General features: G+C 58.2%; 2 protein-coding genes across 2 annotated transcripts in view; both read right to left on the minus strand.

The window, feature by feature from the left end:
- Positions 1-6,768, minus strand: part of EHD2 (EH domain containing 2) — a 17,252-nt gene extending 10,484 nt beyond the window's left edge. The window contains exons 1-3 of the mRNA XM_032388687.1: positions 6,670-6,768; positions 4,186-4,645; positions 3,363-3,460 (exon numbers count right to left, since the gene is read on the minus strand). Of these exons, the coding sequence (XP_032244578.1) occupies positions 3,363-3,460; positions 4,186-4,589 (502 nt within the window). The 5' untranslated portion in view covers positions 4,590-4,645; positions 6,670-6,768. The remainder of the gene's footprint in view (positions 1-3,362; positions 3,461-4,185; positions 4,646-6,669) is intronic.
- Positions 6,769-13,168: 6,400 nt separating this feature from the next.
- The window catches only part of BICRA (BRD4 interacting chromatin remodeling complex associated protein), a 78,737-nt gene continuing 69,621 nt past the window's right edge, over positions 13,169-22,284 (minus strand). Inside the window, 9 exon segments of the mRNA XM_032388044.1 lie at positions 13,169-15,151; positions 15,651-15,753; positions 15,976-16,070; positions 16,266-16,414; positions 17,849-17,910; positions 18,875-18,984; positions 19,293-19,473; positions 19,652-19,744; positions 19,746-20,285. Coding sequence (XP_032243935.1) covers positions 14,058-15,151; positions 15,651-15,753; positions 15,976-16,070; positions 16,266-16,414; positions 17,849-17,910; positions 18,875-18,984; positions 19,293-19,473; positions 19,652-19,744; positions 19,746-20,285 — 2,427 coding nt within the window. The 3' untranslated portion in view covers positions 13,169-14,057.

Consider the following 22,284-nt stretch of genomic DNA (forward strand, 5'->3'; position numbering starts at 1 on the left):
CCCCCCCCCCCCCCCCCCCCCCCCCCCCCCCCCCCCGCCCCAGAATTACCTCATCACTCTGGCCCCAGGCCCTCAGGCCATCTGGCTACAGAGGGCCATCACCCGCCCCCTTTTCATTCATTCCTTAGGCAGATATTAATGGCGAGCACCAGTCCGGATGTACAGGTTGTTAAAATACTGAAGCGTTTCTTAACAGACTCTCTGTGCCTCTATGAACCTCCCCCCCACCCCCCACCCCCGGGTCTCCCAAGTGCCTCCATCACCCCAGCCCCTCCCTAGGACTTCTGGATCTCCCCACAATCCAGCAACTGAAGAGTTCACGTTGGCTCTGGCTCTGCTCTCGCCAGAGCAGATGGTAAATATTTTGAATTTATTTAACAATATTTACAGAGAGTCTTCTGTGTGCCAGGCCCTATCCTGGGCACCCGGAGATACCACAGAGGGCACAGAGACAAGTCCTGGCCTTCATGGAGTACCTGTCTCAACAATGGGCTTCATTCATTCATTCCTTCCTCGTTCACTCATTCGTTCACACCCTTCGCTTTTGCTGCTCACTCGTGCATTCAGCAAGTGATGCTTAGGAGAGTAGGGAGGAGGGGGTGGGACGCCCTGACTCGGCGGTCAGGCAGTCCTGGGTTTGAATCCCACCTCTGCCCCCCCCCCCAGCTGTGTGACCTTAAGCAAGTAGGAAACCTCTCTGAACTTGTGTCTTCCTCTGTAAAATGGAGGTCCTAACAGAATGTGACTTGGAGGGCTGTTGCGGAGATTAAAAGAATATAAATGAGCTAATATATAACATACAATAAGAGCCTATCTATAAAGAGCTTAAAACAGTGCCTGTTTAAAATGGGTGCGCTTTAGGCATGTCAACTGTACCTCAATTAAACGGTTAAAACAGGGGCGGCCTGGGTGGCTCAGTGGGTTAAGCGCCTGACTCTTGATTTCCCGGGTCATGATCTCAGGGTCGCAGGATCGAGCCCTGCATCGGGCTCTGAGCTCAGGGTGGAGTCTGCTTGAGATTCTCATTCCCTCCCTGTCTGCCCCCTCCCCCTGCTCTCTCTCTCTAAAAAAATAAATAAATAAAATCGTAAATAAAAATAAGCCGTTAAAACAAGCAAACACAATCTGGGAACACGGTAAGTGCTCAACAGTTATCAGTTGTGATACATGCGGGACACAGCGGGGGCCTCCTTCGGGAACTGTCCCCAGAGCCGTCCCTGTCCTGTTCTCAACCGGATCACAGTCCACTGAGGACACAAACCCATCCCCAGAGTGGTCAGGCCGGGGTGGGGGAGCCCAGGGGGAGCACCTGACCCAGCTTGGGGGGGGGTCAAGGAGGGCTTCTCAGAACAGGGGACACGGTGGTGACCTGGGGGACGAGGCATTACCTGGCAGGACAGGGAGCCATCACGGCTTGCTCTCCCTGAATCATCTAGTTGAATCTTCAAAACACCCTCGGGAGACAGGCGCTTTTGTGATCCTCATTTTCCAGATGAGGAAACTGAGGCACGGACAGGTTGAGGGATTGACTCAAGACACGCGGGTGGGAGGCGCGGAGCAGGAGCCTGCTTGGGTCTCTATGCTCCACTGAAGAGCGGGTGCTGGGCGCATCCTGCCAAGGAGGGAGCAGGCTCCTTGTGGTCCCTGGGGACTGGATGGGGGGGGGGGGCATTGCTCGGGTCGGGGGAAGGGCCAGGTAACCAGAGGGATGGCAGCTGGGGCTCCTTCCCTCCCCAATGTCTAAATGCATGTGCACACACACACAGACAGACAGACAGACACACACACACACACACACACACACACAGGCCAGGATTTGGAAAGTGTGTCTCATGTGGGGTGGGAGGAAGGGAGGGAGGTTGAGTCAGCGTGGGAACGAGAGACGTGGAGACGCGGCAGAGAGTACCCGGGGCGCACAGCTAGGACACTCACCGGGAACACGGCTGTCCGCATATCCCCAGCGCCCACTGTGTGTGGCACCCCGAAGTGCTTTGCAGGTTTGACATTTAATGTGAACCCTCCGTGCAACCTACGAGGCTGATGCTATCATTATTCCCCTTTTACAGATGAGGAGACTGAGACAGGGAGAGATGAGTGGCTCGCCCAAAGCCATGGTCTAACAGTAGCAGAGCCCAGATTTGAGCCCCACCAGAGGCTCCCGTAGGCTACAATCACACAGAAGTGTGGGCACAGATTCGATACGCAAGGGCAGCCAGCCACGCATCCCACCAATGCACATACATCCGGACACAATCGTAGCCGCGTGCTCCAAGATGTGGACTCCCAGACACACCCCTGCTCACACACACACACACACACACACACACACACAAATCCACAGACAGACCGACCGACTCGCCTCCTCTTCCTCTACCCAAGCTGCCAGGGAAGGAGACCCCGTTCTCTACTCTCTCCTCCTCCCCACAACCTTGGGCCCCCACCGAGCACCCCTCCCGCTCTCCCCTCCCGCTCTCCCCTCCCACTCTCCCAGGCCCAGCCCCAGGGGCGGTGCCCCAGGAACTCCCGGCCCGCCCTCCTGCCCGCCCCCCACCCCGCCTCCTGCCCGCCCCGCCCCCCCCCCCCCCCCCCCCGGGCTGGCAGCCCGCCCTCCGATCGCTTCTGCAGCTGCCCCTTGCCTGTCTCCCAGGGGGACACGCGCCCGCTGGGTAGCAGCCAGGGACACCATCACCCTCCGCGCTCCCGCCCTGCCCGGCGGCCCAGCGTCCCGTCCCCTCTGCCCCACAATGCAGCCTCCTTTGCCCCAGTCCCGGGCCTCGAAGGCCGCCGAGCTGGCGCGGGACAGACACTGCGGGGTGACTGGGGCGGGGCGGGGCGCAGATGCTGAGCGGGCTGGGCAGAGGTGGGGGCCGGCTCCCCCGGAGGCCCGCTGGAATTCACCCCCCGCCGCTCCCCCTGCACAGCTGTTTATAAATTCCAGGCCCGGCCTTGGCCCGCGCCCAGATTCCCCCTCCCAACCCCTGCTCAGCCCCATCTGCGGCCCAGAGGTGGAGCCAGGAGCATGCCCAGAGCCCAGGGCCTCCCTCCTCTCTGGGTCTCCTGTGTCTCTGTAAGGCTGCCCGCACTCGGGATCTGTCTCTGACTTCGCCGGTCTCCCTCTGTCTCTCTTGATCTCTCCCTCCGCATCCTCCAGACCAGCCCAGACACGGAGCGGCCGCCTGCTCACACGTGTTCAGGCACACGCCTCCCCTGTCCCCTCTACGTGCACAGACATGGAGGAACCACAACCTTCCAACCGGCTCCCTTCTGCCACCAGCCAGCTCAGGGCTGGCTGACACAGGCCCGAGTCTTAGCAGAGACCCAGCCGCCTTCTCCCTCAGACCCAGGACTCGGGCCCCACTCACCCCGGCTCACTCTCTGCTTGGCGCCTGACAGGATGCCCGGAGTGTCGATGATACTGATGCTCTCCAGGACCTGATTGGGGAGCTGGGCACACATGAACCTGAGGCAGAAGGAAAGTCAGGGGTCAACACAGGGAGAGGCAGGAGGAGAGGACCCATAAGAAGGGAAAACCGGGACCACACAGAGGGTGATTCAGGTACAGAGCAGGGAAAAATCTCGAAAGATCAGGACAAAGAATAAGAGCTATTTAAAAAAAAACAAAGGGGCGCCTGGGTGGCTCAGTCGTTAAGTGTCTGCCTTCGGCTCAGGTCATGATCCCAGGGTCCTGGGATCAAGCCCCGCATCGGGCTCCCTGCTCTGCGGGAAGCCTGTTTCTCCCTCTAACTCTCCCCCTGCTTGTGATCCTGCTCTCACTGTGTCTCTCTCTGTCAAATAAATAAATAAAATCTTAAAAAAAATAAAAATAAAAATAAAAAAATAAAATAAAAAAAACAAAAACTGAGAGCTGATGTTAACTGAGCACATACTTTGTGCCACGTGCTGTGCTAAGCACTTTATAAGCGAGTGGGGACTATGGCTATCCCCATTTTCCAGATGCGGATAAGAGAGGCACAGAGAGGTTAAGTCACTTGCCCAAGGCCACCCAGGTAGAGAGGAGGTGGACCCAGGCAGGCTGGCTCCACTGGCTTCCCTGCTACCCTCGAGGAGGCAGGGAGGGGGAGGAGCATGAAGAGAGGAGGGAATTGGAGCGGGAAAGAAAGAAACACAGGCGGGGGTGGGGGCCAGGGATGGGGAGATGCACCCCTGCCTCCCAAGCTGTACCACCTGTTGAGGAAGGTGTTCCCAAAAGGGTTGAGCTTGCGGAAGGGCTTGTCGGGGTCAACCACAAGGGCGTTGCCCGGCACAGTGCCCTCGGTGTCCCCGTGCATGACAGCCACGAAGCAGTCGGTGGTGGGCTCGGGCCCCACGCGGGAGCCTGGCACCTCCTGCTCCAGCAGGTACTGGATGAAGCTGGTCTTGCCCGTGCTGTACTGACCAGCCACCAGGACCATGGGCTTGCCGTCGAAATCGGCATCCTCCAGGGCCGGCGAGTGGAAGGCGCCGAATCGGTAGTGCTCCTCGAGAGGCAGCAGCTTGGTGCGGTAGAGCTCCTTGAGGGACGAGGTCACCGTGCGGATGGCCTCGGGCTGCTGGCCCCGCGCGCCGCCCCGCTTCAGCCAGCTGAACATGGTGGCTGCACGCTGCCCACTGGTCTCGCCGAGGGAGACGGGCAGGGGAGAGCTGCCTGCAAGGGGGGGACAGGGCGTTGATGGGGGCCTGCCTGGCAGAGGAGGAGGAGGAGGAGGAGAAGGAAGGGAGCTGGGAGGTGGAATGGGCGGAGGAGGGTGGGAGAATGGGGAGGGGGAAGCGGCAGAGAGCACGGCAGGGCAGGAGGTGATGGTTCATGGAGGAAGAAGGTGATTATTCCAGCTGGAGGAAGAGAAAGAGATTAACGGTGGGATGATTGAAGAAGCAGGACTGATGGTGGGAGGCCAAGGGATGATGGACAAAGGGAAGGATGCAGAAGCTGCCTAGAAGAAATGTATTCCTTCATCCGTTTGTTCTTTCCGTCCTCCCCCCGCCCCATCCTTTCACATATTTTCACTGAAATCACCTCATGTGTCAGGAGCTATGGATCCAGAAAGAGGCCTGAGACGGGCCCTTACCCATTCAAAGCCCCCATTGAGGAGGGGACCTGGCACCAAGCAGCCAGTGATGCCTGGGAAATGCCAGGCAGTGGACTTGTGGGCACCAGATGGGGACATAGTGAACCGACCACGGGATCAGCAAACTCTGGCTGAGCTGACTTTTGAACTGCTCCCTTCCATGCACAACAGGGATACCGTGCAAGACAGGCAGAGAGGGTGGTGTGTGCTAAGGCCCCGAGCTGTGAAATGCATGGAGGGGGTTGCTGGACACAGGAGGGGTGAGAAATAAAGCTGAGGAGTTGCCTGGGTGCACCCAGGTCATGAGGGTCCTCAGGTGATCACAAAAATATTAACATTTCTGATCACTGCATGCCGGACGCTGCTCTAACTCATTTAATCTTCCTAACAACATGGTAAGGTAGGGCTGTTATTATCCCCATGTTTCTGTCTCACAAAGGGGGCTCACGATGATAGCAATAACTTGCCCAAGATCACTTGGTTGGAAAGCACTCAGTCTGGGACACCAGGCAACCTGACCTCGGAACCTGTGTTCTTATCTGAGTTAGGAAGAGAGAATTACCAATCCAGCAGCGGCAAGCACCCCCAGCACCCAGACTGTGTTCTCTATATTCCTTTACTATCTTTTCATTCTCTGTAGGACCTGTAGTGATGTCCCCTCTTTCATTCCCAATATCAGTCATTCGTGTCTTTCTTTTTCTTTTTCTTCCTTGATCAGTCTAAGTAGATGCTTATAATTTTACTGATCTTTTCACAGAACCAGCTTTTGGTCAGATCGGAGTCTCCAAACACTATTTTCCATTAAAACAAACAAACAAACAAACAGGGCTTCTTGGAGAAATGGCTGATTCTAGGGCTGGGGCAGGGGAAGAACAAGTGAGCCTGGATCAGGTAGTGGGAAGGTGCTCAAAGATGGAAGGGGCATGCCACAGAGTCGGAAGGACCAGCCTGAAGGAGCTCCCACTGGCCAAAGATGGGACGATTTGAGCATCAAAATTAACTGCAAATCAAAATGTTAAAATCCATAAAATCACAATGATACTTAAAGGAAAATGAATAAATAGAAAGGAAAAGGAGTAGAGGGGAAAGAGTGCCGGAGAGGTAAAGGAGAGGCAGGAACTGGGAACTGGGATGTTGGCAGAGGGAGGGGGCCCTGGGCGGTGTCCTAGGCAGGGAGGGGTCCGAGGGACATTTTAGGGGTAGCTGGACAGACCGTGGGGTTGGTGAAGTAGGAGAGGAGCTCTTGAGTGGGAGGAGGGACCAAATAGGACAGAGATGGGTAAGGGCAGTAGAGGGAGACTCCAAGGAGGGGATCTCTTCTGGCTGAGAGGATGGGGAGGCCAGTTGGGAGTGCGGGAAACTGAGCACGACGGGAAGAAACGAGGAGGGCAGGGGGCACTGTTACAGGCTGGAAGGAGCTGGAGGGAGTGGGGGAGACAAGGAGGTTTCGCGGAGCGGGGTGCTGGGGACCCCGGGGACACCGCTACACGTTGCGGGGGGTGGGGACTGAGAGTCTTGGGGCGGCAGGGGAATAATCACGCTCCTAGGCTCCGCGGGCCGGGCGGGGTTTGGGAGGCGACAGCGGCGGTCGGGGACCACTCACCGATGGGGCGCGCAGGCGGCTGCACCGGGCGGCGGGCTGGACGGGGGTCCCGCGGGGATCCGAGGCGCCCGCGGAGCGGCCTGTGGTCGAGGTCCCGTCCGGAGCCGTCTGAGCCGGGTGGGGCCCGGAGCGGGGAGGAGGGAAGGGAGGGGCGGGGGGGCGGGACCAGGCGCCCCCCCTCCCCAAACCGGGAGCCCGGCCTCTGGCGTCCCCTGGTGGGGAGTGGCAGGGCGGCTTCTCGAGATGGGTGAGAGCGGGCTTCGAATCCGAATCCCGGTTGTTCAAAATCCGTTCCACCTCTGACACTGGGCCACTCCCCGATCTCTGTCTCTCCTCTCAGCATGGGAGTGCTAATATTAATACTGCTACTAACAACAACAGCAGCAGCAACAACAACAATAATAATTTAAAAACTTACCTGAGTTCATGAAATTCCTCTTCTCACAACCCATCCTGGCTCCTCTCTAGAGAACTCAAAGTAAAAGCCAAAGCCCTCAATGGGGCCCGCAAGGCCCTACGCGGATTTGCCCGTTCCCTTTGCCCTCACCTCCCTTCCTCTCCCCCTGGCTCACTCTGCTCCAGCCACCCTGGCTTCTTTGCTGTTCCTCAAGCACACCAACAGCCCTCCAACCTCAGGGCCTTTGCACTTGCTGTTCCCTCCACCTAAACCACTTTCCCCGCAGGGATCCAAACAGCTCACTCACTCCCCTCATTCGTGCCTGCTCAAATGTCACCTCCTCAGAGAAGCCCTCCCTGACCTCCTTATTTAAGGCTGCCCCCACCATCTATCCATTATCACTGCTTTATTTTTCTCCACAGTTCTGATTATTCTACATTTCTCTGCTTAAGTGACTGTCTCCCTAGCAAGAACACAAGCCCTCTGAGGACAGGGATTTCCAACTGGGTGGTTTCCTGTCGTGTCCCCAGGCTAGCACCGTGCTGGACACACTAAAAGGACTCAGTAAATATTTGTTGAATTAATCTTTCACGATTATTGAGCGCCTCCTTATGTGCAGGCTTATTAGCTAAGAGTATTAGCTCATTGAGTTCTTAGAATGTCCCTGAGAAGTGGCTATCGTTATCCCCGTTTTACAGGTGAGATAAATGAGTCCCAGAGAAGTGAAATAAAAAAGCACAGAGGGATTGTTCAGGGCTTAGCCCTGCACCTGGCCCCTAACTGGTGCTTAAAAAACATCAGGTCATATAATCCAGGTCTGGAGCTGGGTTTTTTCTCTCAGCATGGGAGTCAGAGCATACAAAGCCTCAAGTCAAATCCCAGCCCCGCTACTTGCTTGCAAGAGAACCTCAGGCAAGCGATTCAGTCTCTCTGAGCCTCAGTTTCCCCATCTGTCTTACTACAAAGGACCACTTCCTTTGGGTCTTTGTTCAGATGGTACCTCCTCTGTAAGTCCTACCCTGACTCCCCCCAACCCCCCACCACCCCGGTTCCTACTTCCTTTTCCTTCCTAGCACTTAGCACTATCAGCCAGAAGAGAGATGTTCCTTATTTTTACTTCTTTTTGCAATTTTATTTTCACGTATTTATTTTCAGTGTGACTTATTTTTAATCTTTCCCTGCAGGAATGTCAGCTCCTCGTGGGCAGGGGCTTGGGTCTGTTTTGTTTGCTGTTGTCACCCCAGTGCCTAGAACAGGGCCCAGCCAGCAGGCACTCAGTTAAATATTTAATTGGCTGAATTCAATAATGTACATAATGGGGGGGGGCGCCCGGGTGGCTCAGTTGGTTAAGCATCTGCCTTCGTGGCTCAGGTCATGGTCCCAGGGTCCTGGGATCAAGCCCAGCGTCGGGGGCAGGGAGGGGTCTCTGCTCAGTGGGGACTCTGCTTCTCCTCTCCCTCTGCCACTCTCCCCTGCTTATGCTCTCTCTCGCTCTCTCTCTGTCAAATAAATAAATAAATAAATCTTTAAAAAAATGTACATAATGGGGGTGGTGAAAATGTTCTAAAATTGATTGCGGTGATGTTTGCACACCCCCGGCAAATACACTAAACCCATTGAATTGTGCACTTTAAAGGGGCGAATGGCTTCTGAAATATCTCAATAAAGCTGAATAGATCGATCGATAGACAGACAGATAGACAGATACAGTTGACCCTTGAACAATATTCGTTCATGGGTCCACATATAAGTCGATTTTGTTCGAGAAATGCAGTACACTATTGTAAATGTATTTTTTCTCATGATTTTATTTTTTTTTTAGAAATAAGCTTTTCTTAGGCTTGAGTATTACATATTTTGAGTATTTATTACAGCTGCTAGCGTGACCCTAACTAACAAAGGATTTGAGTGGCTAACAATCGAAGGACTGCAACTTTTTTTTAGGAACATTTTATTTATTTATTTATTTATTTATTTATTTATTTATAATCTCTCCACCCAATGTGGGGCTCGAGCTCACGACCCGAGATCAAGAGTCGCATGCTGTACTGACTGAGCCAGCCAGGCGCCCCTCTTAAGATTTTCTTAACATTTTTTCTCGGGCTACTTTATTGTAAGAATACATATAACATACAAAATATGTGTTAATCGACTATTTATGTTATCGGTAAGGCTTCTGGTCCACAGTAGGCTAGTCGGTAAATTTGGGGGGAGTCAAGAGTTATGCGTGGATTTTCGACTGGGGGGGTCGGCACCCATAACCCCCATGTTCTTCAAGAGTCAACTGTATTCTATGGGGTGCCTGGGTGGCTCAGTCGTTAAGCATCTGCCTTCGGCTCAGGTCATGATCCCAGGGTCCTGAGCAGGAAACCTGCTTCTCCCTCTCCCACTCCCCCTGCTTGTGTTCCCTCTCTCGCTATCTCTTTCTGTCAAATAAATAAATAAAATCTTTAAAAAAATAAAAAGAGTCAACTGTATTCTATAAAGAGGTGTATGGATACAATACATTTTATACATAATTATATAATTATAATACATGATCACATATAATGTATAATGGTATATATATGATATATATTTAATAACAGGCCTGGGGCTTAGTGGTGACTAACGTTATTACAGCTAGGAGCCAGGTCCTCTTCTCAAACCTTGACATGGGGCATCTCCTTCCCCCTCAGAGGCGACCCCGGGACTGCTCAGCCCACTGCGTCATGCTCAGATGAGATTTGGGAGGGTCCATGAACTTGGACATGGAGAGAAACATGACATCTGGATCGTTTGCTGAGATTTCACGGTTTCTGTCAACCGTGAACAACAAAGCACAGTGACATCAGCGGGACCTGTATTACTGCCACAGAGGGGAATGTGGTTGTTTTCACCACATCGTGGTTGTTTTCACTGCATCGTGGTTGTTTTGGGGATTTCCAGTGATTGTTTACTCACCACTGATTAGACCCACCGCTAGCTCTTTCTAATTAGTGTCTTAATACAAGAGCCCTTATTACCGTGTCACAGATTCGTGGGGGGGCTTTAAATACACCGATAGCTGGATTTCAGTATAATTGGTCCCCTTGTCATCCTGCCCTGCCTCATTTTATTTTTATTCTTAATAAGATTTTATTTATTTATTTGAGAGAGAGAGAGAGATTGAGCAGGGAGGAGGGGCAGAGGGAGAGGGAGAAACAGACTCCCCACTGATCAGGGAGTCCGACTAGGGGCTCAATCCCAGGACCCTGAGATCATGACCTGAGCCAAAGGCAGACACTTAACCGACCAAGCCTCCCAGGCGCCCTGGATGACGCTGCCTCATTAAACATGCTTTGAGCTCTCAGTTACTGGGGCTACTGTCTTGTCTTGCTGTGTCGCTGATCTCTGAATCGGGAAGTGTCCGTGTGACAAGTCTCCCGGTGCCCTTACAGCCTTGGGAGCCCTCTCCCCACGGCACAAACTCACCAAAAAAAAAAAAAAAAAATTTTCCCCCCTACCTCTCTCCCTCCCCAGTTGTCAAAACCGGGTGGAGAAATTCTGGCACATTCTACAACACGAATGAACCTTGGAGACGTCATGCCAAGTGAAATAAGCCCGTCACAAGAGAACAGATACTGTATGATCCCACTCTGGAGGTGCGGAGAGCAGTGGGATCCATCCCGACAGACGATGGTGGGCTGGGCTTGAGGAGCGGGAGTCAGCGTGTAAGGGGTTAGATCTTCAAGTTCAGAGGAGAGCCGGTGGTGGTGGTTGCACAGTGTGAAGGAAGGTACTGAACGTCACTGAGCAGTGTGCTCAGAAATGGTTAAAGCGGTCAGTTTTATGTTATGTATATTTTATCACAATTAAAGAAGGAAAAAAATAAAAAAAACAGATGGAGCAGGTGGCCAGCCAGAAGTTAGGGATGAACTTCGGCCGCAGTCCGTCTAGGGTTCCAATCCTGCTCTGTGCCCAGGCGACTCTTTTTTTCCCCAGATGCCTCAGCTATGGAAGAGGAGACGCCACACGCACCCACCGAGCTGGTTCTAGGTTCTGGGAGCAAGGGTCTATGAAGTTTGGTCCCCAGTTTTGGTCTCCTCCCCAGCAGAGGGGGGCCCTCTGGCTCCTGCACTGCCCTCTGGGAAAGGCCTTGCTGTTGCCCGCCGCGCCCCCCACTTCCCTGGAAGCTGGGTGTGCAGAGGCCAAGATCGTGGGCTTGCAGCCAGACCGCCTGGGGTGCAGCCCAGCCTGCCACTGTCTGCCGCGGGACCTCAGTTTCTTCATCCGCAAGATGGGGCTATCAATCCCCATACCGGGGCTTCTGTGAGGATCAAATAAAACATCCTGGGTGAAGGGCTTGAAACAGTGCCCATGGTAAGTGTTCCATAGTTAGTCATCGCTGATTCTCTGCTGGGGCTGCATGCAGTCAACCTTCCAGAACCAAGGCCCCAAGCCCGCGGAATTCACCGGCAAACTTTTTGGCGCAGCCACGTGGGGTCTCCCCGGAGCTCTCGGGGATCCAAGGATGTTAAGAACTGCGTTTTGCACGTGGGGAAGTAGATACACAGCTAGGAAGGGGGACCGTCTCTCTCTCCGTGGCCCCACATACCAGCTTCCCCGCCACAAACACCCCTAGGGCCTGCAGAGAAACTGGAACATCACCCTGGTCCTGCCGCGTCACCGGGCACCTGGACCTTAGCAGTGGCCTCTTGGGCTGGGCTCCGGGTCCGCACTCGCCCCGCCCGTTCCCCACGCGGCCGCCAGAGGGCGCTCAGGAAACCCAAGTCAGCTCAGCCCTCGGCTTAGAACCTTCGCGGTGGTTCCGCCATAGCTCAGCAAAATCATCACCATGAAGCATAGGGTCCTACACCACAGGCCAGCTTTTTTCTCTCTGACTTCACCTCTCATTCCCTCCCTCCCCCTCCCACCCCCCAGCTTCCAGCCACATGGGCCTCCTTGCTGTCCCGCAACACTCCAGATATGCTCTTGCCTCAGATGCTTTTCCCCCCAAGAACTCCCTGTGGCTCCCTCCCTCATTTCATGTAGGTCTCTGCTCAAATGTCACCTCCTCAAAGAAGTCTCCCCTTCCCACCCGATCCCGGACGCCTTAATGTGCAGTTACACAGGTTGTTCACTGCACAAAGCACTCACTGAATGGGTGAGAGGAGGCTGGAATCCAGCTCACACTCTGCCCTTCAAAACTCAGTGCCTGGAAGAAAGGGGCACTGCTTTCTAGTTCACACAAAGGCGTCCTAGTTTGGGACTAGAGCCTTGTCCATTCCTCTACCCACCCCCTACCCCCGCCCGAGGAGATACGCAGATGTCCTAACCCCCTGCACCTGTGAATGTGATCTTATTTGGAAAGAGGATCTTGGCAGATGTAAGCAAGTGAAGATTGAGATCATACTGGAGTAGGGTAGGCTATTATCCAATATGGTCTCTTTTTAAGAGGAGACACCAATGCCGAAAAAGGATGTAGCCACAGGACCAGGAACACCCGGAAAGTGGGAAGTCAAGGAAGGATCCCCCTGCAGAGTTTCTAGGGGGAGCATGGCGCTGCTGGTGCCTTGTTGTGGGCTGTCCAGCCTCCAGAACGGGAAAGAATAAATCTCTGTTCTTCTTTTTCTAAGATTTATTTATTTACTTTAGAGAGAGAGAGAGAGAGAGAGAGCAGGTGCACGAGCAGGAAGGGGAGACGGAGAGAATCTCAAGACTCCCCGCTGAGCACAGAGTCCAACGTGGGGCTTGATATCACGACCCAAGCTGAAACCAAGAGTCGGTGGCTTAACCGACTGCGCCACACAGGTGCCCCAAATTTGTCCTCTGAAGCCCCCCCAGGGGTCGAGACTTCTGCCTGCCATGTTCAGCTGCACCCCTGTGCCCAGAACAGGGCCTGGCACCCCTAATAGGTATTCAACAAATAATATGTGCAATGAACCCTCACAATCCCTTCCCCCACCAGGTCTGGACCCAACCCCCAGACTTCAAACAACACCCCCCTCCCAAGGACCCAAAAGCAATGGGGCCGAGACGGAGTCAGTACAGTTTTAAAAAAAGGATCAGTTTTTAATTTACAAGAGTTCTAAATGTACAGAATTCTCCTTTAAAAAAATCGTTATACACAATAAATACAGTACAAAAAAATTTATCTTACAGTACTAGTTTTGTCTCCGAGATTTCAAAATCTGGCGCGGGCGGCTGGCGGCAGGAAGAACAGAGGGAAGACTGGCTGGGGAGGGATGGAGGGGTGGGGAGGAAGACCCGGGTTTCCTGTTTGGGAGGTGCTCGGATTTCAGTCGAGGGGCGGGAGGGTTCGAAATCTCTCTCTCTCTCTCTCTCTCTCTTGCTCACTCGAGCACACACACAGGGACACGGGACGCGGAGCTGGACGCACACACATGGATGGGACACAGGTGCCCGCGGGCACAGCCCTCCGAGGTGGGGGTCCGGGACGCTGGCTGACGCCCGCCCTTCCCTGCGTTTCCTTTTACAGCCTGTGGGGGGCGGTAGGGAGAGGCTGAGCGAGGCTCGCAAAGGACCCTCGCGGCTTTGAGCGCCCTCGACGCGTGTGGATCTGTGCGGCCACACGGACAAGCCCAGTACCGGGACACGCGTGAGCAGTGGGTACGACCAGGGCACCTCCATCCCGGGCAAACACACACGTGTCCCCCCCCTTCCCTCCCCCACGGAGGGGCGGAGTGTGGCAGGAAGCGGGAAGAAATAGGAAATGACACACCGGGATTACCCCCACCTTTGGCAGGGGGACATTTTACATTACAGCCCCCTCCCCTCAATCCACAACCCCCACCCAACAACCCGGCTGAAGCAGGAAGTGGGGGAGGAGGCCTTTGTGACTCAAATAACTTAGGCAAGAAAAACCGGTCAGGGGATCCCCGGCTCGTGTCCCCCAGGAGGCTGAGGTCAGGCGCCCGGCTGCCACGCTGCCCTACCCCCCGACCCCCACCCCTGCCGGCGTCCGCGCATGCGCAGGACGGGGGCCAGGGAAGCGAAGACGAGCCCGGTGTTATCTGTTCAACGTCCTGGCGCCGAGGCCACCGTTGTGACTGGAGGGCGGGTAGGCCTCTGGCCTGTGCAGGGGCGACGGGGAGGCAGGCGGGACGGCCGTCGGGGCGGCGTGGGGGTACGGGGGTGCAGGTGTCCGCCCCGGGGCCTGCTGGAGGTTCAGGATGCTGTCGATGGCGCTCTGGAGGTGTTCCGTGAGCGTGTCGTCCTGCGGACTGTCGCTGGAGAAGCTGGCCTGGTCCACGTCGGGCGACTCGGACTTGCGCCGCTTGGCGGGGGGCGCCTCCCAGCCGGGGTCCCTGCTGCCGCTGCCCTGCCCGGCGCTGGCCGCGGGCTCCGGGGGCGCCCCCTTCAGCACGCGCTGGTACAGCTCGTCCTCCACCGCGGCCAGCTCGCGGATGAGCCCGCTCGTGGCCTCGTCCACTTTGGTGGCCAGGGGCGCCGGACTGCTGCCCCGGGCTCTGCCGCTCCCGGCCCCCTCCCCGGCCCCGCCGCCCAGGGCCTCCACGTTCTCGCGGTACGTCTTCCGCAGGGGCAGCCGCGGGCAGTGGGGGGCCAGGGCCGTGGGCTTGCGCTCAGTGGCGGCGGGCGGCGGGTGGTCCACGGTGCCGTTCATCTGGCCCGTGGCCGGGGGTGGCGGTGGCGGCGGGGGCCGGGGCGGGGGCTCTGCTGCCTTGAGGGCGGCAGGCGGCGGGGGCTGGTGCACAGGGTCCAGGGCGGTGTTGTGGACAACCTTGCTGAGCCCAGCTTCCTGCTTGATCTTGAGCTTGAGGCCGATGCGGCTACGGGCCTCGTAGGTCTTGATGGGAGGGCGGTTGCGGGAGGGCATGGGGCCGTCCTCGTCGGCGTCCAGGGAGGAGGCGGCTGAGGAGGAGGAGGAGGAGGACAGGGAGGAGGACGCCCGTGCCCAGGTCACCGAAGGGGAGCCCCCCGCCCCACCGTGCCGAATCACCAGCTTGGTTGGCAGGTGCAGAGGGGGCTGGGTGGGGGCCCCGGACACTGAGGGTGGTGCTGGGCCGTGACCAGGGAGCCGGGGTCCCTCGGAAGAGGCAGCGATGGGGAGGCCAAGAGAGCGCGAGGAAGACACATACTCATCTGCAAAAGGGGGGGCGGCAGGGAAGGCATGAGACGCCTGTGAGGAGCTAAGGGGAGCCCGCATGCGATGGGCATCGACAATCTGCCAGGCCTGGGGGCCAAACCCTTGACTCATCAGACCCTCAGGACGCACTGCTGGGTACCACTCTTTTCAGCGATCCCCAAACCCCCTAATGTGCAAGCAGGAGCTGACGCCAGAGAATGGCCCTTAAATTTTGCAACCACCCCAGTCCTGGCTCTGCTCCCTGCTTTTCTGTCCCCCTGGGGGTGGTGGGATGTCCCAGCCAGAATGGAGTGGAATGGACACACAGGGATGGAGGAGAACAAACTCAGTTCTCTCCAGTTCCAGAGCCCGGAGGTCAGGGTAGGCCCTGCCACTGCAGGAAGGCGGGGTGGAGAAAGGTCAGGCCGTGCACCCCGTCTTCCTGCCCCCAGGTCGAATTCCACTGCAGGGGCAGGAGCTGGGGACCTCTCTCCCTCCCCTCCCCTCCCCTCTCACCGGGCTTCTCCTTGGCCAACTGTTTGTCCAAGGCAAGGGTGGTCTTCTCCTCCTGAATGAACATTCGGTCGATCATCACCATCTCCGCGGAGGGGCTCACCCTCTGAGGGGGAGGAAGAGAGGATGGGCCAGGGAAGGAGCCAGGCGGGGGAGGGCACGTGGGCAACCCGGAAGGATGGGGACGGATTCCAAACGGTCTTGGGATCTGACTACCAGCCTCCCTTCCTCCTGAGGCTTCAAGGAGAAGGCCCCCCACCCTAACGGGCCCAAAGCAGGCGAGGGGAATGGGCGGGGCCTCCCAGGGAGGAAGGTGCCAGCACCCTACCCGGGACTCCTCCAGAAGCAGGAGGCGGTATTTATTGAGCATGGCCTGGGTGCGTTTCAGCAGCTGCGTGGAGACCGTCTCAAACTCCTCGTCCACTGTGGAGGAAGAGAGAAGGTCCAGGGGCACAGACGCCGGGGAGCGGGGCTTGCTTGTCCTGGGCCTCAGTCAAGCGGACGCAGAGGGGTGTCTGCCCCTGTGTGTGTGTGTGGTCTCTTCCCACCCCCCTCCCCACGCTAGGGACCAGGGAGGGAGAGTCCCGGGGGAGCGGGGGGACGGAGTGGGGGGCTCACCTTTGTGGTAGTCGTTGGGGGAGGGGAGGGCACCCTGGTAGACGTGGTAGGGCAGGAGGCGATGCAGGGCATCCTCGAAGGAGGGGAAGGCTGTCTTGTAGTCAGGGTGCAGGACGGAGCCCTGATGTTTGTGCAAATGTTCCAGGAAACTGGGGGGTGGGGTGGGGAGAGACCACACACACACACACACACACACACACAGACACACAAACACACACACACACAGCTGGTGGTGAGGCCGGGAGAAACCAGACCCCGACCCTGAGCCCCCGGGCCCCAACACAGACAGCAGGGAAATGCGCTAACGTGGGCCGGACGCGCTTGTTCTGTCTCACGGACTCTGGCGACAACGCAAGGGACCAGTTGCTATCATTATCCCCACTCTACAGATGGGGGAACTGAGGCCCGGCGGAGTGATGTTCCTCCACCCAAAGCACATACAGCGTGGGGAAGAGGCAGAGCTGGGAGCCAGATGCCAGGGCTTGAACCTCATCCCCCTCGTGCTATCCTGTCTCCTGCCACCTGGGGTCAGCACGTCCTTACTCTGCCTCAGGCCCAACAGCAACCTCGGGAAGGTGGGGAGCGAGGGAGGCTGGTCCGTTGGGTGGTACCATCCAGTTCTCTCCTGGGCTGTTTTCTACCACATCGCGTGGCAGTGAGTTATGTCTCTTCATTGTGTGACTGTCTGTCTCTCCCCAGACATGTTCATCTCTACCCTGAGCTTAAGACCAGCACCCCCACCACACCATGGGGGCCGGAACCCTGTCTTGTTTTCAGAATCCAGTACAGGACTGGGCACTGAGTATTTCATAAACACAGTAGAAGGAGAGCAGAAGAGAGAGAATGCAGGCAAGCATCCAACATTTACCCATTGCCCACCCAGACCCCATCCATCCAAATATCCATCTATCCACCCAAACACCCAGCCAGCCAGCCAGCCATGCACCCACCCCAGACCCCATCCATTCATCCATCCATCTAGCCAAACATCCGTCAATTCATCCATCCACATACCCATGTATCCACCCAAACACCCATCCACCCAAATATCCATGTATCCACCCAAACACCCATCCACCCAAATATCCATGTATCCACCCAAACACCCATCCACCCAAATATCCATGTATCCACCCAAACATCCATCCAGATCCCCATTCGTTCACCCAAACACCCTTCCATCCAGCCATGCACCCACCCCAGACCCTCTCCATCCAGCCATCCAGCCAAACAGCCATCAATCCATCTATCCAAATACCCGTTTATCCAACCAAACGCCCATGCAGACCCACATTCGTCCATGCACCTACCCGAACTCCCATCCATATCCATTTGCCCAAACACCCACCCATCTTACCACAGTCACAAGGGATCCTCACCTGTCACCCTCTCATCACTACTATTACCACCCCGCTCTCTAGAAGGGAAACTAAAGGTCTTTGAGGGAAATTATATTGCCCCAAACCACACAGCTAACAAGAGGCGGGGCCCGCGCAACCCCACTTCTGAAAGGTGGTCCCCACACCCTGCTCCCAAGCTTCCAGGAAGGCCGGGGGGGGGGGGGGCGCAGTGCTGCAACTCACCAGGCTTCTTTGCTGGGCTGAAGCGCGGGGGGTTTCTTCAGACTGCTCATCTTACTTTCATACTGCAGGGCAGAGAGGTGAGTGAGAGGCCGCGCCGCCGAGGGGCCTTCCCTTGGCGCCCTGACCCCCTTTCGACCCCGCCTGTGACGAGGAGAGCCGGCCCACGTCTCCCCACCGGGCCCCCCTCCCTCCCGGGGTGGGGTCCTGGCCCCAGCTGCTGGATGTGCTGCCCAGCACATGAACCTGCCGGCAAGACCTGGGCTGGGCCTTGCCTGGCTCCCCACCGGCCCCTTCTCCCATGGCGTGGGTATCGGCCTCCACCTGACTCTTGGTCTGGACACCAGGCAGGCTCCTGCAGGCTCCCTCCCTGCTCATCTGATGGCCTTGGCCTCTGCTGATGGTCCCGGGTCTGGCCCACCTGGCTGCCAGGGTTCTCTTTCTGCCCCGGCTCCGCCCATTATGCCTCAAACCTCTCCACCCTGACTTCCCTCTAGGCTGCTAGCCTTGGAGGCCGGCATCCTGGTCCCTCCACCTGCTGTGTTCTTGTCTTCCTGCCTCCCCTCCATTTCCCCACAGAGGGTCTCTGCCTCAGTCTCCCCCATTCCCCTCAGTCTCCGCCCTGTCCCCTCCATTCTGGGCCCCCCATCGTGAGACACCCCGGCCCTCCCATCCGCCTCCAGCTCTGTCTAGGGTCTCACCACCTCCTTTCTCTTGCCTCCCTCATCCAATGGTCTCCCCACGTCCCTCCTCCTCGAGCCTCGAACTCTCCCTGCTCCCACCCCCAGTGATGGCCTCAGCGACGCACGTGAGCCACCGCTCCTATCGTCACCCTGTGTCTTGGTGTCTGTGGGTCTCCATCTGTCTCGTTCTCTGGCATGCGCCCACCTGGGCTGTCCTGGTGTTGGACCCACCGCCCAGACTGCTCTGTGACGGCCTGTTGGCCTCCTCCGCCCCGCCGGCCCCTTTCCCGGCTCCCTGGTGACATCGCTCTGGCCCTAGCGCCCTCCCACACGGGAGGCCTCTTACCTGCAGCCCGGAGGACTTCCCTGGCCCAGCCGCAGTGGCCTTGGCCACACTCAGGGTCGGGAGCGTGCTGGCAAAAGCTTTGCTCTCGGCAGGAAGCAGAGGAGGGAGGCCTGAGGGTGGGGGTGGGGGCAGACAGGGCTCAGGGGTCACTGGCACAAAGGCCCCTCCACAACGTGACCCCCAAGCCTGCACCCCACTCTCCTCTGGTCCTTTGGCCTCGGCAGCCCCGCTAGCCCTGAATCGAGTGCCCCCGCAGATCTGGGGAGACAGTCCTATCTCCTCCACCTTCCCTGTCCTGTGAGGTCTGGGGGACCCCTTGGGCTCACACCCCCACAGCTCTGCCCCAGCCCGTCCCCCTCCCCCTGCCCACCCACCTTCAGGCCCCCCACTTCTCCTGCGTGGGCTACCTCTCCCCTACCTGCGGTGGCCATGGGTGCCGGGGCAGGGGGATGGCTGGGGGCGGTGGGGGTCCCGGATGGGGCCTGCCCGCTGACCAGCACAGAGGCAGTGGGGCTGGCGAGGGGCCCCAGGCTGGCGGAGGTCTGCGGGGCGGCGGGGGCCCCCCCGGCCTTGTTCTGGAGAATGATTCCGGACGGCACCTAAGGAGGGGGACAGGTGGTTGAGGGGTAGGGGGCACACACTAGGAGTGGCGGCAGCCAGGCACCAGGGCTGGGGATGAAGAGAAAGCTGGAGCATGGGAGGGACTCCCCATCAGACTGGACGGGGAGGGCAAGGCTTGCAGAGTGGGTGGTGGGGCTGCTCCCTGCCTCCGATTACCTGGTGAAATCTCTCGAGAAGAGCCTTCGGCTGGGGCAGCGCCGGGAAGGGGGTGGTCACCATCTGGAAGGTCCGAGGAGGCGGTGGGGGGGGGCGCTGCGGGCTCAGGGACCAGGTGGAGGGTCGGAGGGGGCGTGGGGGACTTGTGGGGCCCCTGGCCAGGCGGGAACTGGAGCTGGAAGTCGGGGGGCGTAGGGGCTGGCAGCCTGGTGGCTGTATCCGTGGAGGCCACGACAGAGGATGTGGAGGCGGGAGGGAGGTGGGGGGCTGGGGGCAGCGGCCCCTCTGGGGGTTGGGATGGGGGTCGCAGGGGGGGCTGGGGTGGGCCTGGGGCAGCGGGGGCCGGGGTGCTGGCAGGTGGGGGGACTCCCAGCTGGTTCTGGATGACAAAGATGCCAGGCAGAGTGGGGGGTGCCTGGGGCGGGGGGCAAGGGTGCAGGGTGGGCTCTGAGGGTGGGCGGGACAAGCTCTGGGGCTGGGAGGGAGGGCGGGAGTGGGGGCGGGAAGGGGGGCGGGAGGGAGGCCTGGCGGGATGTGGCGAGGGCAGGTGGGGGCTGTCTCCCAGAGGGGCCTGGTGAGGTAGTGATGGGGACGAGGAGGGGCCTGGGCCCTTCAGCGGAGCCGCTGCCGGGATCTGGGCAGGGGAGGGAGGTAGAGGGGAGGGGGCGGGGGGTCAGAACCAACCTTGGCTCCCATTGCCCCAGGACACTGGGGACCCCAGCCACGCCCACCAGAAACCCTCCTTCTTAGCCACCCCTGTCTTGAGAGAAAGGACTCCGCCATGCCTATCCTTCCCACCTCGCGTTTCTGAACTCCCCACTTCACCTGTCTACCTCTGCCCCCAACCCCACCCCTGCACCTGTCCCTACCTCACCCCTCCACCTCTTCCCACCCCACCCCTGCACCTCTCCCTTCCTCATCCCTCCACCGGTCGTCCACCTCACGCTGCACCTGCCCCCGCCTCATCTCCAGACCTTTCCCTCTGCTCTCGCCCCCTCCCCATTCCACCCCCCCCCCCAGATGAAGGTGAGCTCTGCAGGGTTTGGGGGCAGCAGCGGAGAAAGCAGTGGCGGCGGCAGGGGGCACCACACCAGCTGCCCAGCGGGGAGGCGGGGGGCCAGGGAGCGCGAGCACAGCAGCGGAGGGGAAGGAGGCGGCCGGCTGGGGGGGGCAGGCAGCATCCCAGCTGCCAGCCCCGCGGGGCCCGACTGTCCAGCCCCCCACCCCGGGAGGACAGACGCCAGCACGGATGGAGCGGCTGCAGAGCACGGGGCTGCTGGCTGTGGAAGGCACGGGGCAGGGGGGGCTGGGGGGGGCTGAGGGGGGCAGAGAGCGGGGGCTAAGGATGACACCTGAGGGGCGGGGCCGGGTGCCTCTACGTGTCCGTGACCTCTGCCTCCGTGTGCCTATGTGGCCGCAGCTGCAGGCCTCCCTGGGTCCCGTGTGAGCGTGCGGGTACGGGCACCTACGCTTGTGTGTCATCAGACTCGCACATGACATCTGGGCACCGGTCTGTGATAACCGCAACCTTGCCGAAAACACAGCCGGGGGACAGCACCTCCGCACTGTCCTCCCCCAGAGTCCTAACCTCGGCAGCCACTGTCTCCTCAGCGGGTACCAGCTGAGTCCCCGACACTGGGCTGGCACCCCTCTGCTGTCACCGAATCCACACCCCGGTGACAGAGGAGAAACTGAGGCCAGGGAGCCAAAACGGCTGGTCCTGAGTCTCCCTGCCTCCCCACCTCCCCCGTCCCCCTCCCCCGTGACCTCCAAGTTGTCCGAGGATGACTCAGGCTCAGAGGGCCCAGGGGGGTGGCCCAAGGCCACCAAAGCTGCCATGCTCCAAAGCTGGGGCTCTTCACCGTGAGCCCCCAAAGTGGACCGACTCGTGATTTTGAGGTTACGACTTGCTTGAAGCATCCAACGCCCTGGACCCTTCTCCAACACCCCGTCCGAGGCTGACCCTGAATAACTTCTGGCAATTCAAAACAAAGCCCCCCACACCAATCCATCCACACACATCCCCAAAGGCTAGCCACCTCCAGGAAGAGATCGGCGAGGCCCTTGGCTCTCGGAAGCGGCTGCTGAGGATGCCACCCGGACAGCACTCTGGTCTGCAGACTTCGAAAGGGTCGCACGCCCTTTGACCTGGCAATCCGCCCTTGAGCAATCAGTGAGGAACCATTCAGCACTGGCTCACGGGGCTCCCCCATTGTGGGAGCATTTAGAATAGAGAACAGAGGAAAACAACAGGTTTTGGTAAGGGTAGGGAAGACAGCTGGCCACCTCACGAAGCCCTGGGAAGCGTGTGCGCGGGGCTGGTGCGGAGAAAGAAAGGCGCCCGAAAGCTAAGTGTAATCAGGAGAGTAACGCATGACATGATGGCAGGACGACCGGCGACACTAGGTTATGGACAGTGGGTAACAGTACTGTCTCAGCGCTAAATGGGCTGAATCTGATGCCTCCACCGTGGTCAAGCAGGAGAATGTTCTTGTTCTCAAAGGCTGAGACGTTAAGGAGTAAAGAAGCAGAACGTCTGCAATTTACTCTCCAACAATTCCGAATAAAAATGTATACATATCAAGAGAACGGAGAAGAAAGCGAATGTAGCCAGACGTTTACGGTGGGAAAAT

This window comes from Phoca vitulina, unplaced genomic scaffold (genome assembly GCF_004348235.1).
Source record: "Phoca vitulina isolate PV1807 unplaced genomic scaffold, GSC_HSeal_1.0 scaffold52, whole genome shotgun sequence".
Classification (NCBI taxonomy): domain Eukaryota; kingdom Metazoa; phylum Chordata; class Mammalia; order Carnivora; family Phocidae; genus Phoca; species Phoca vitulina.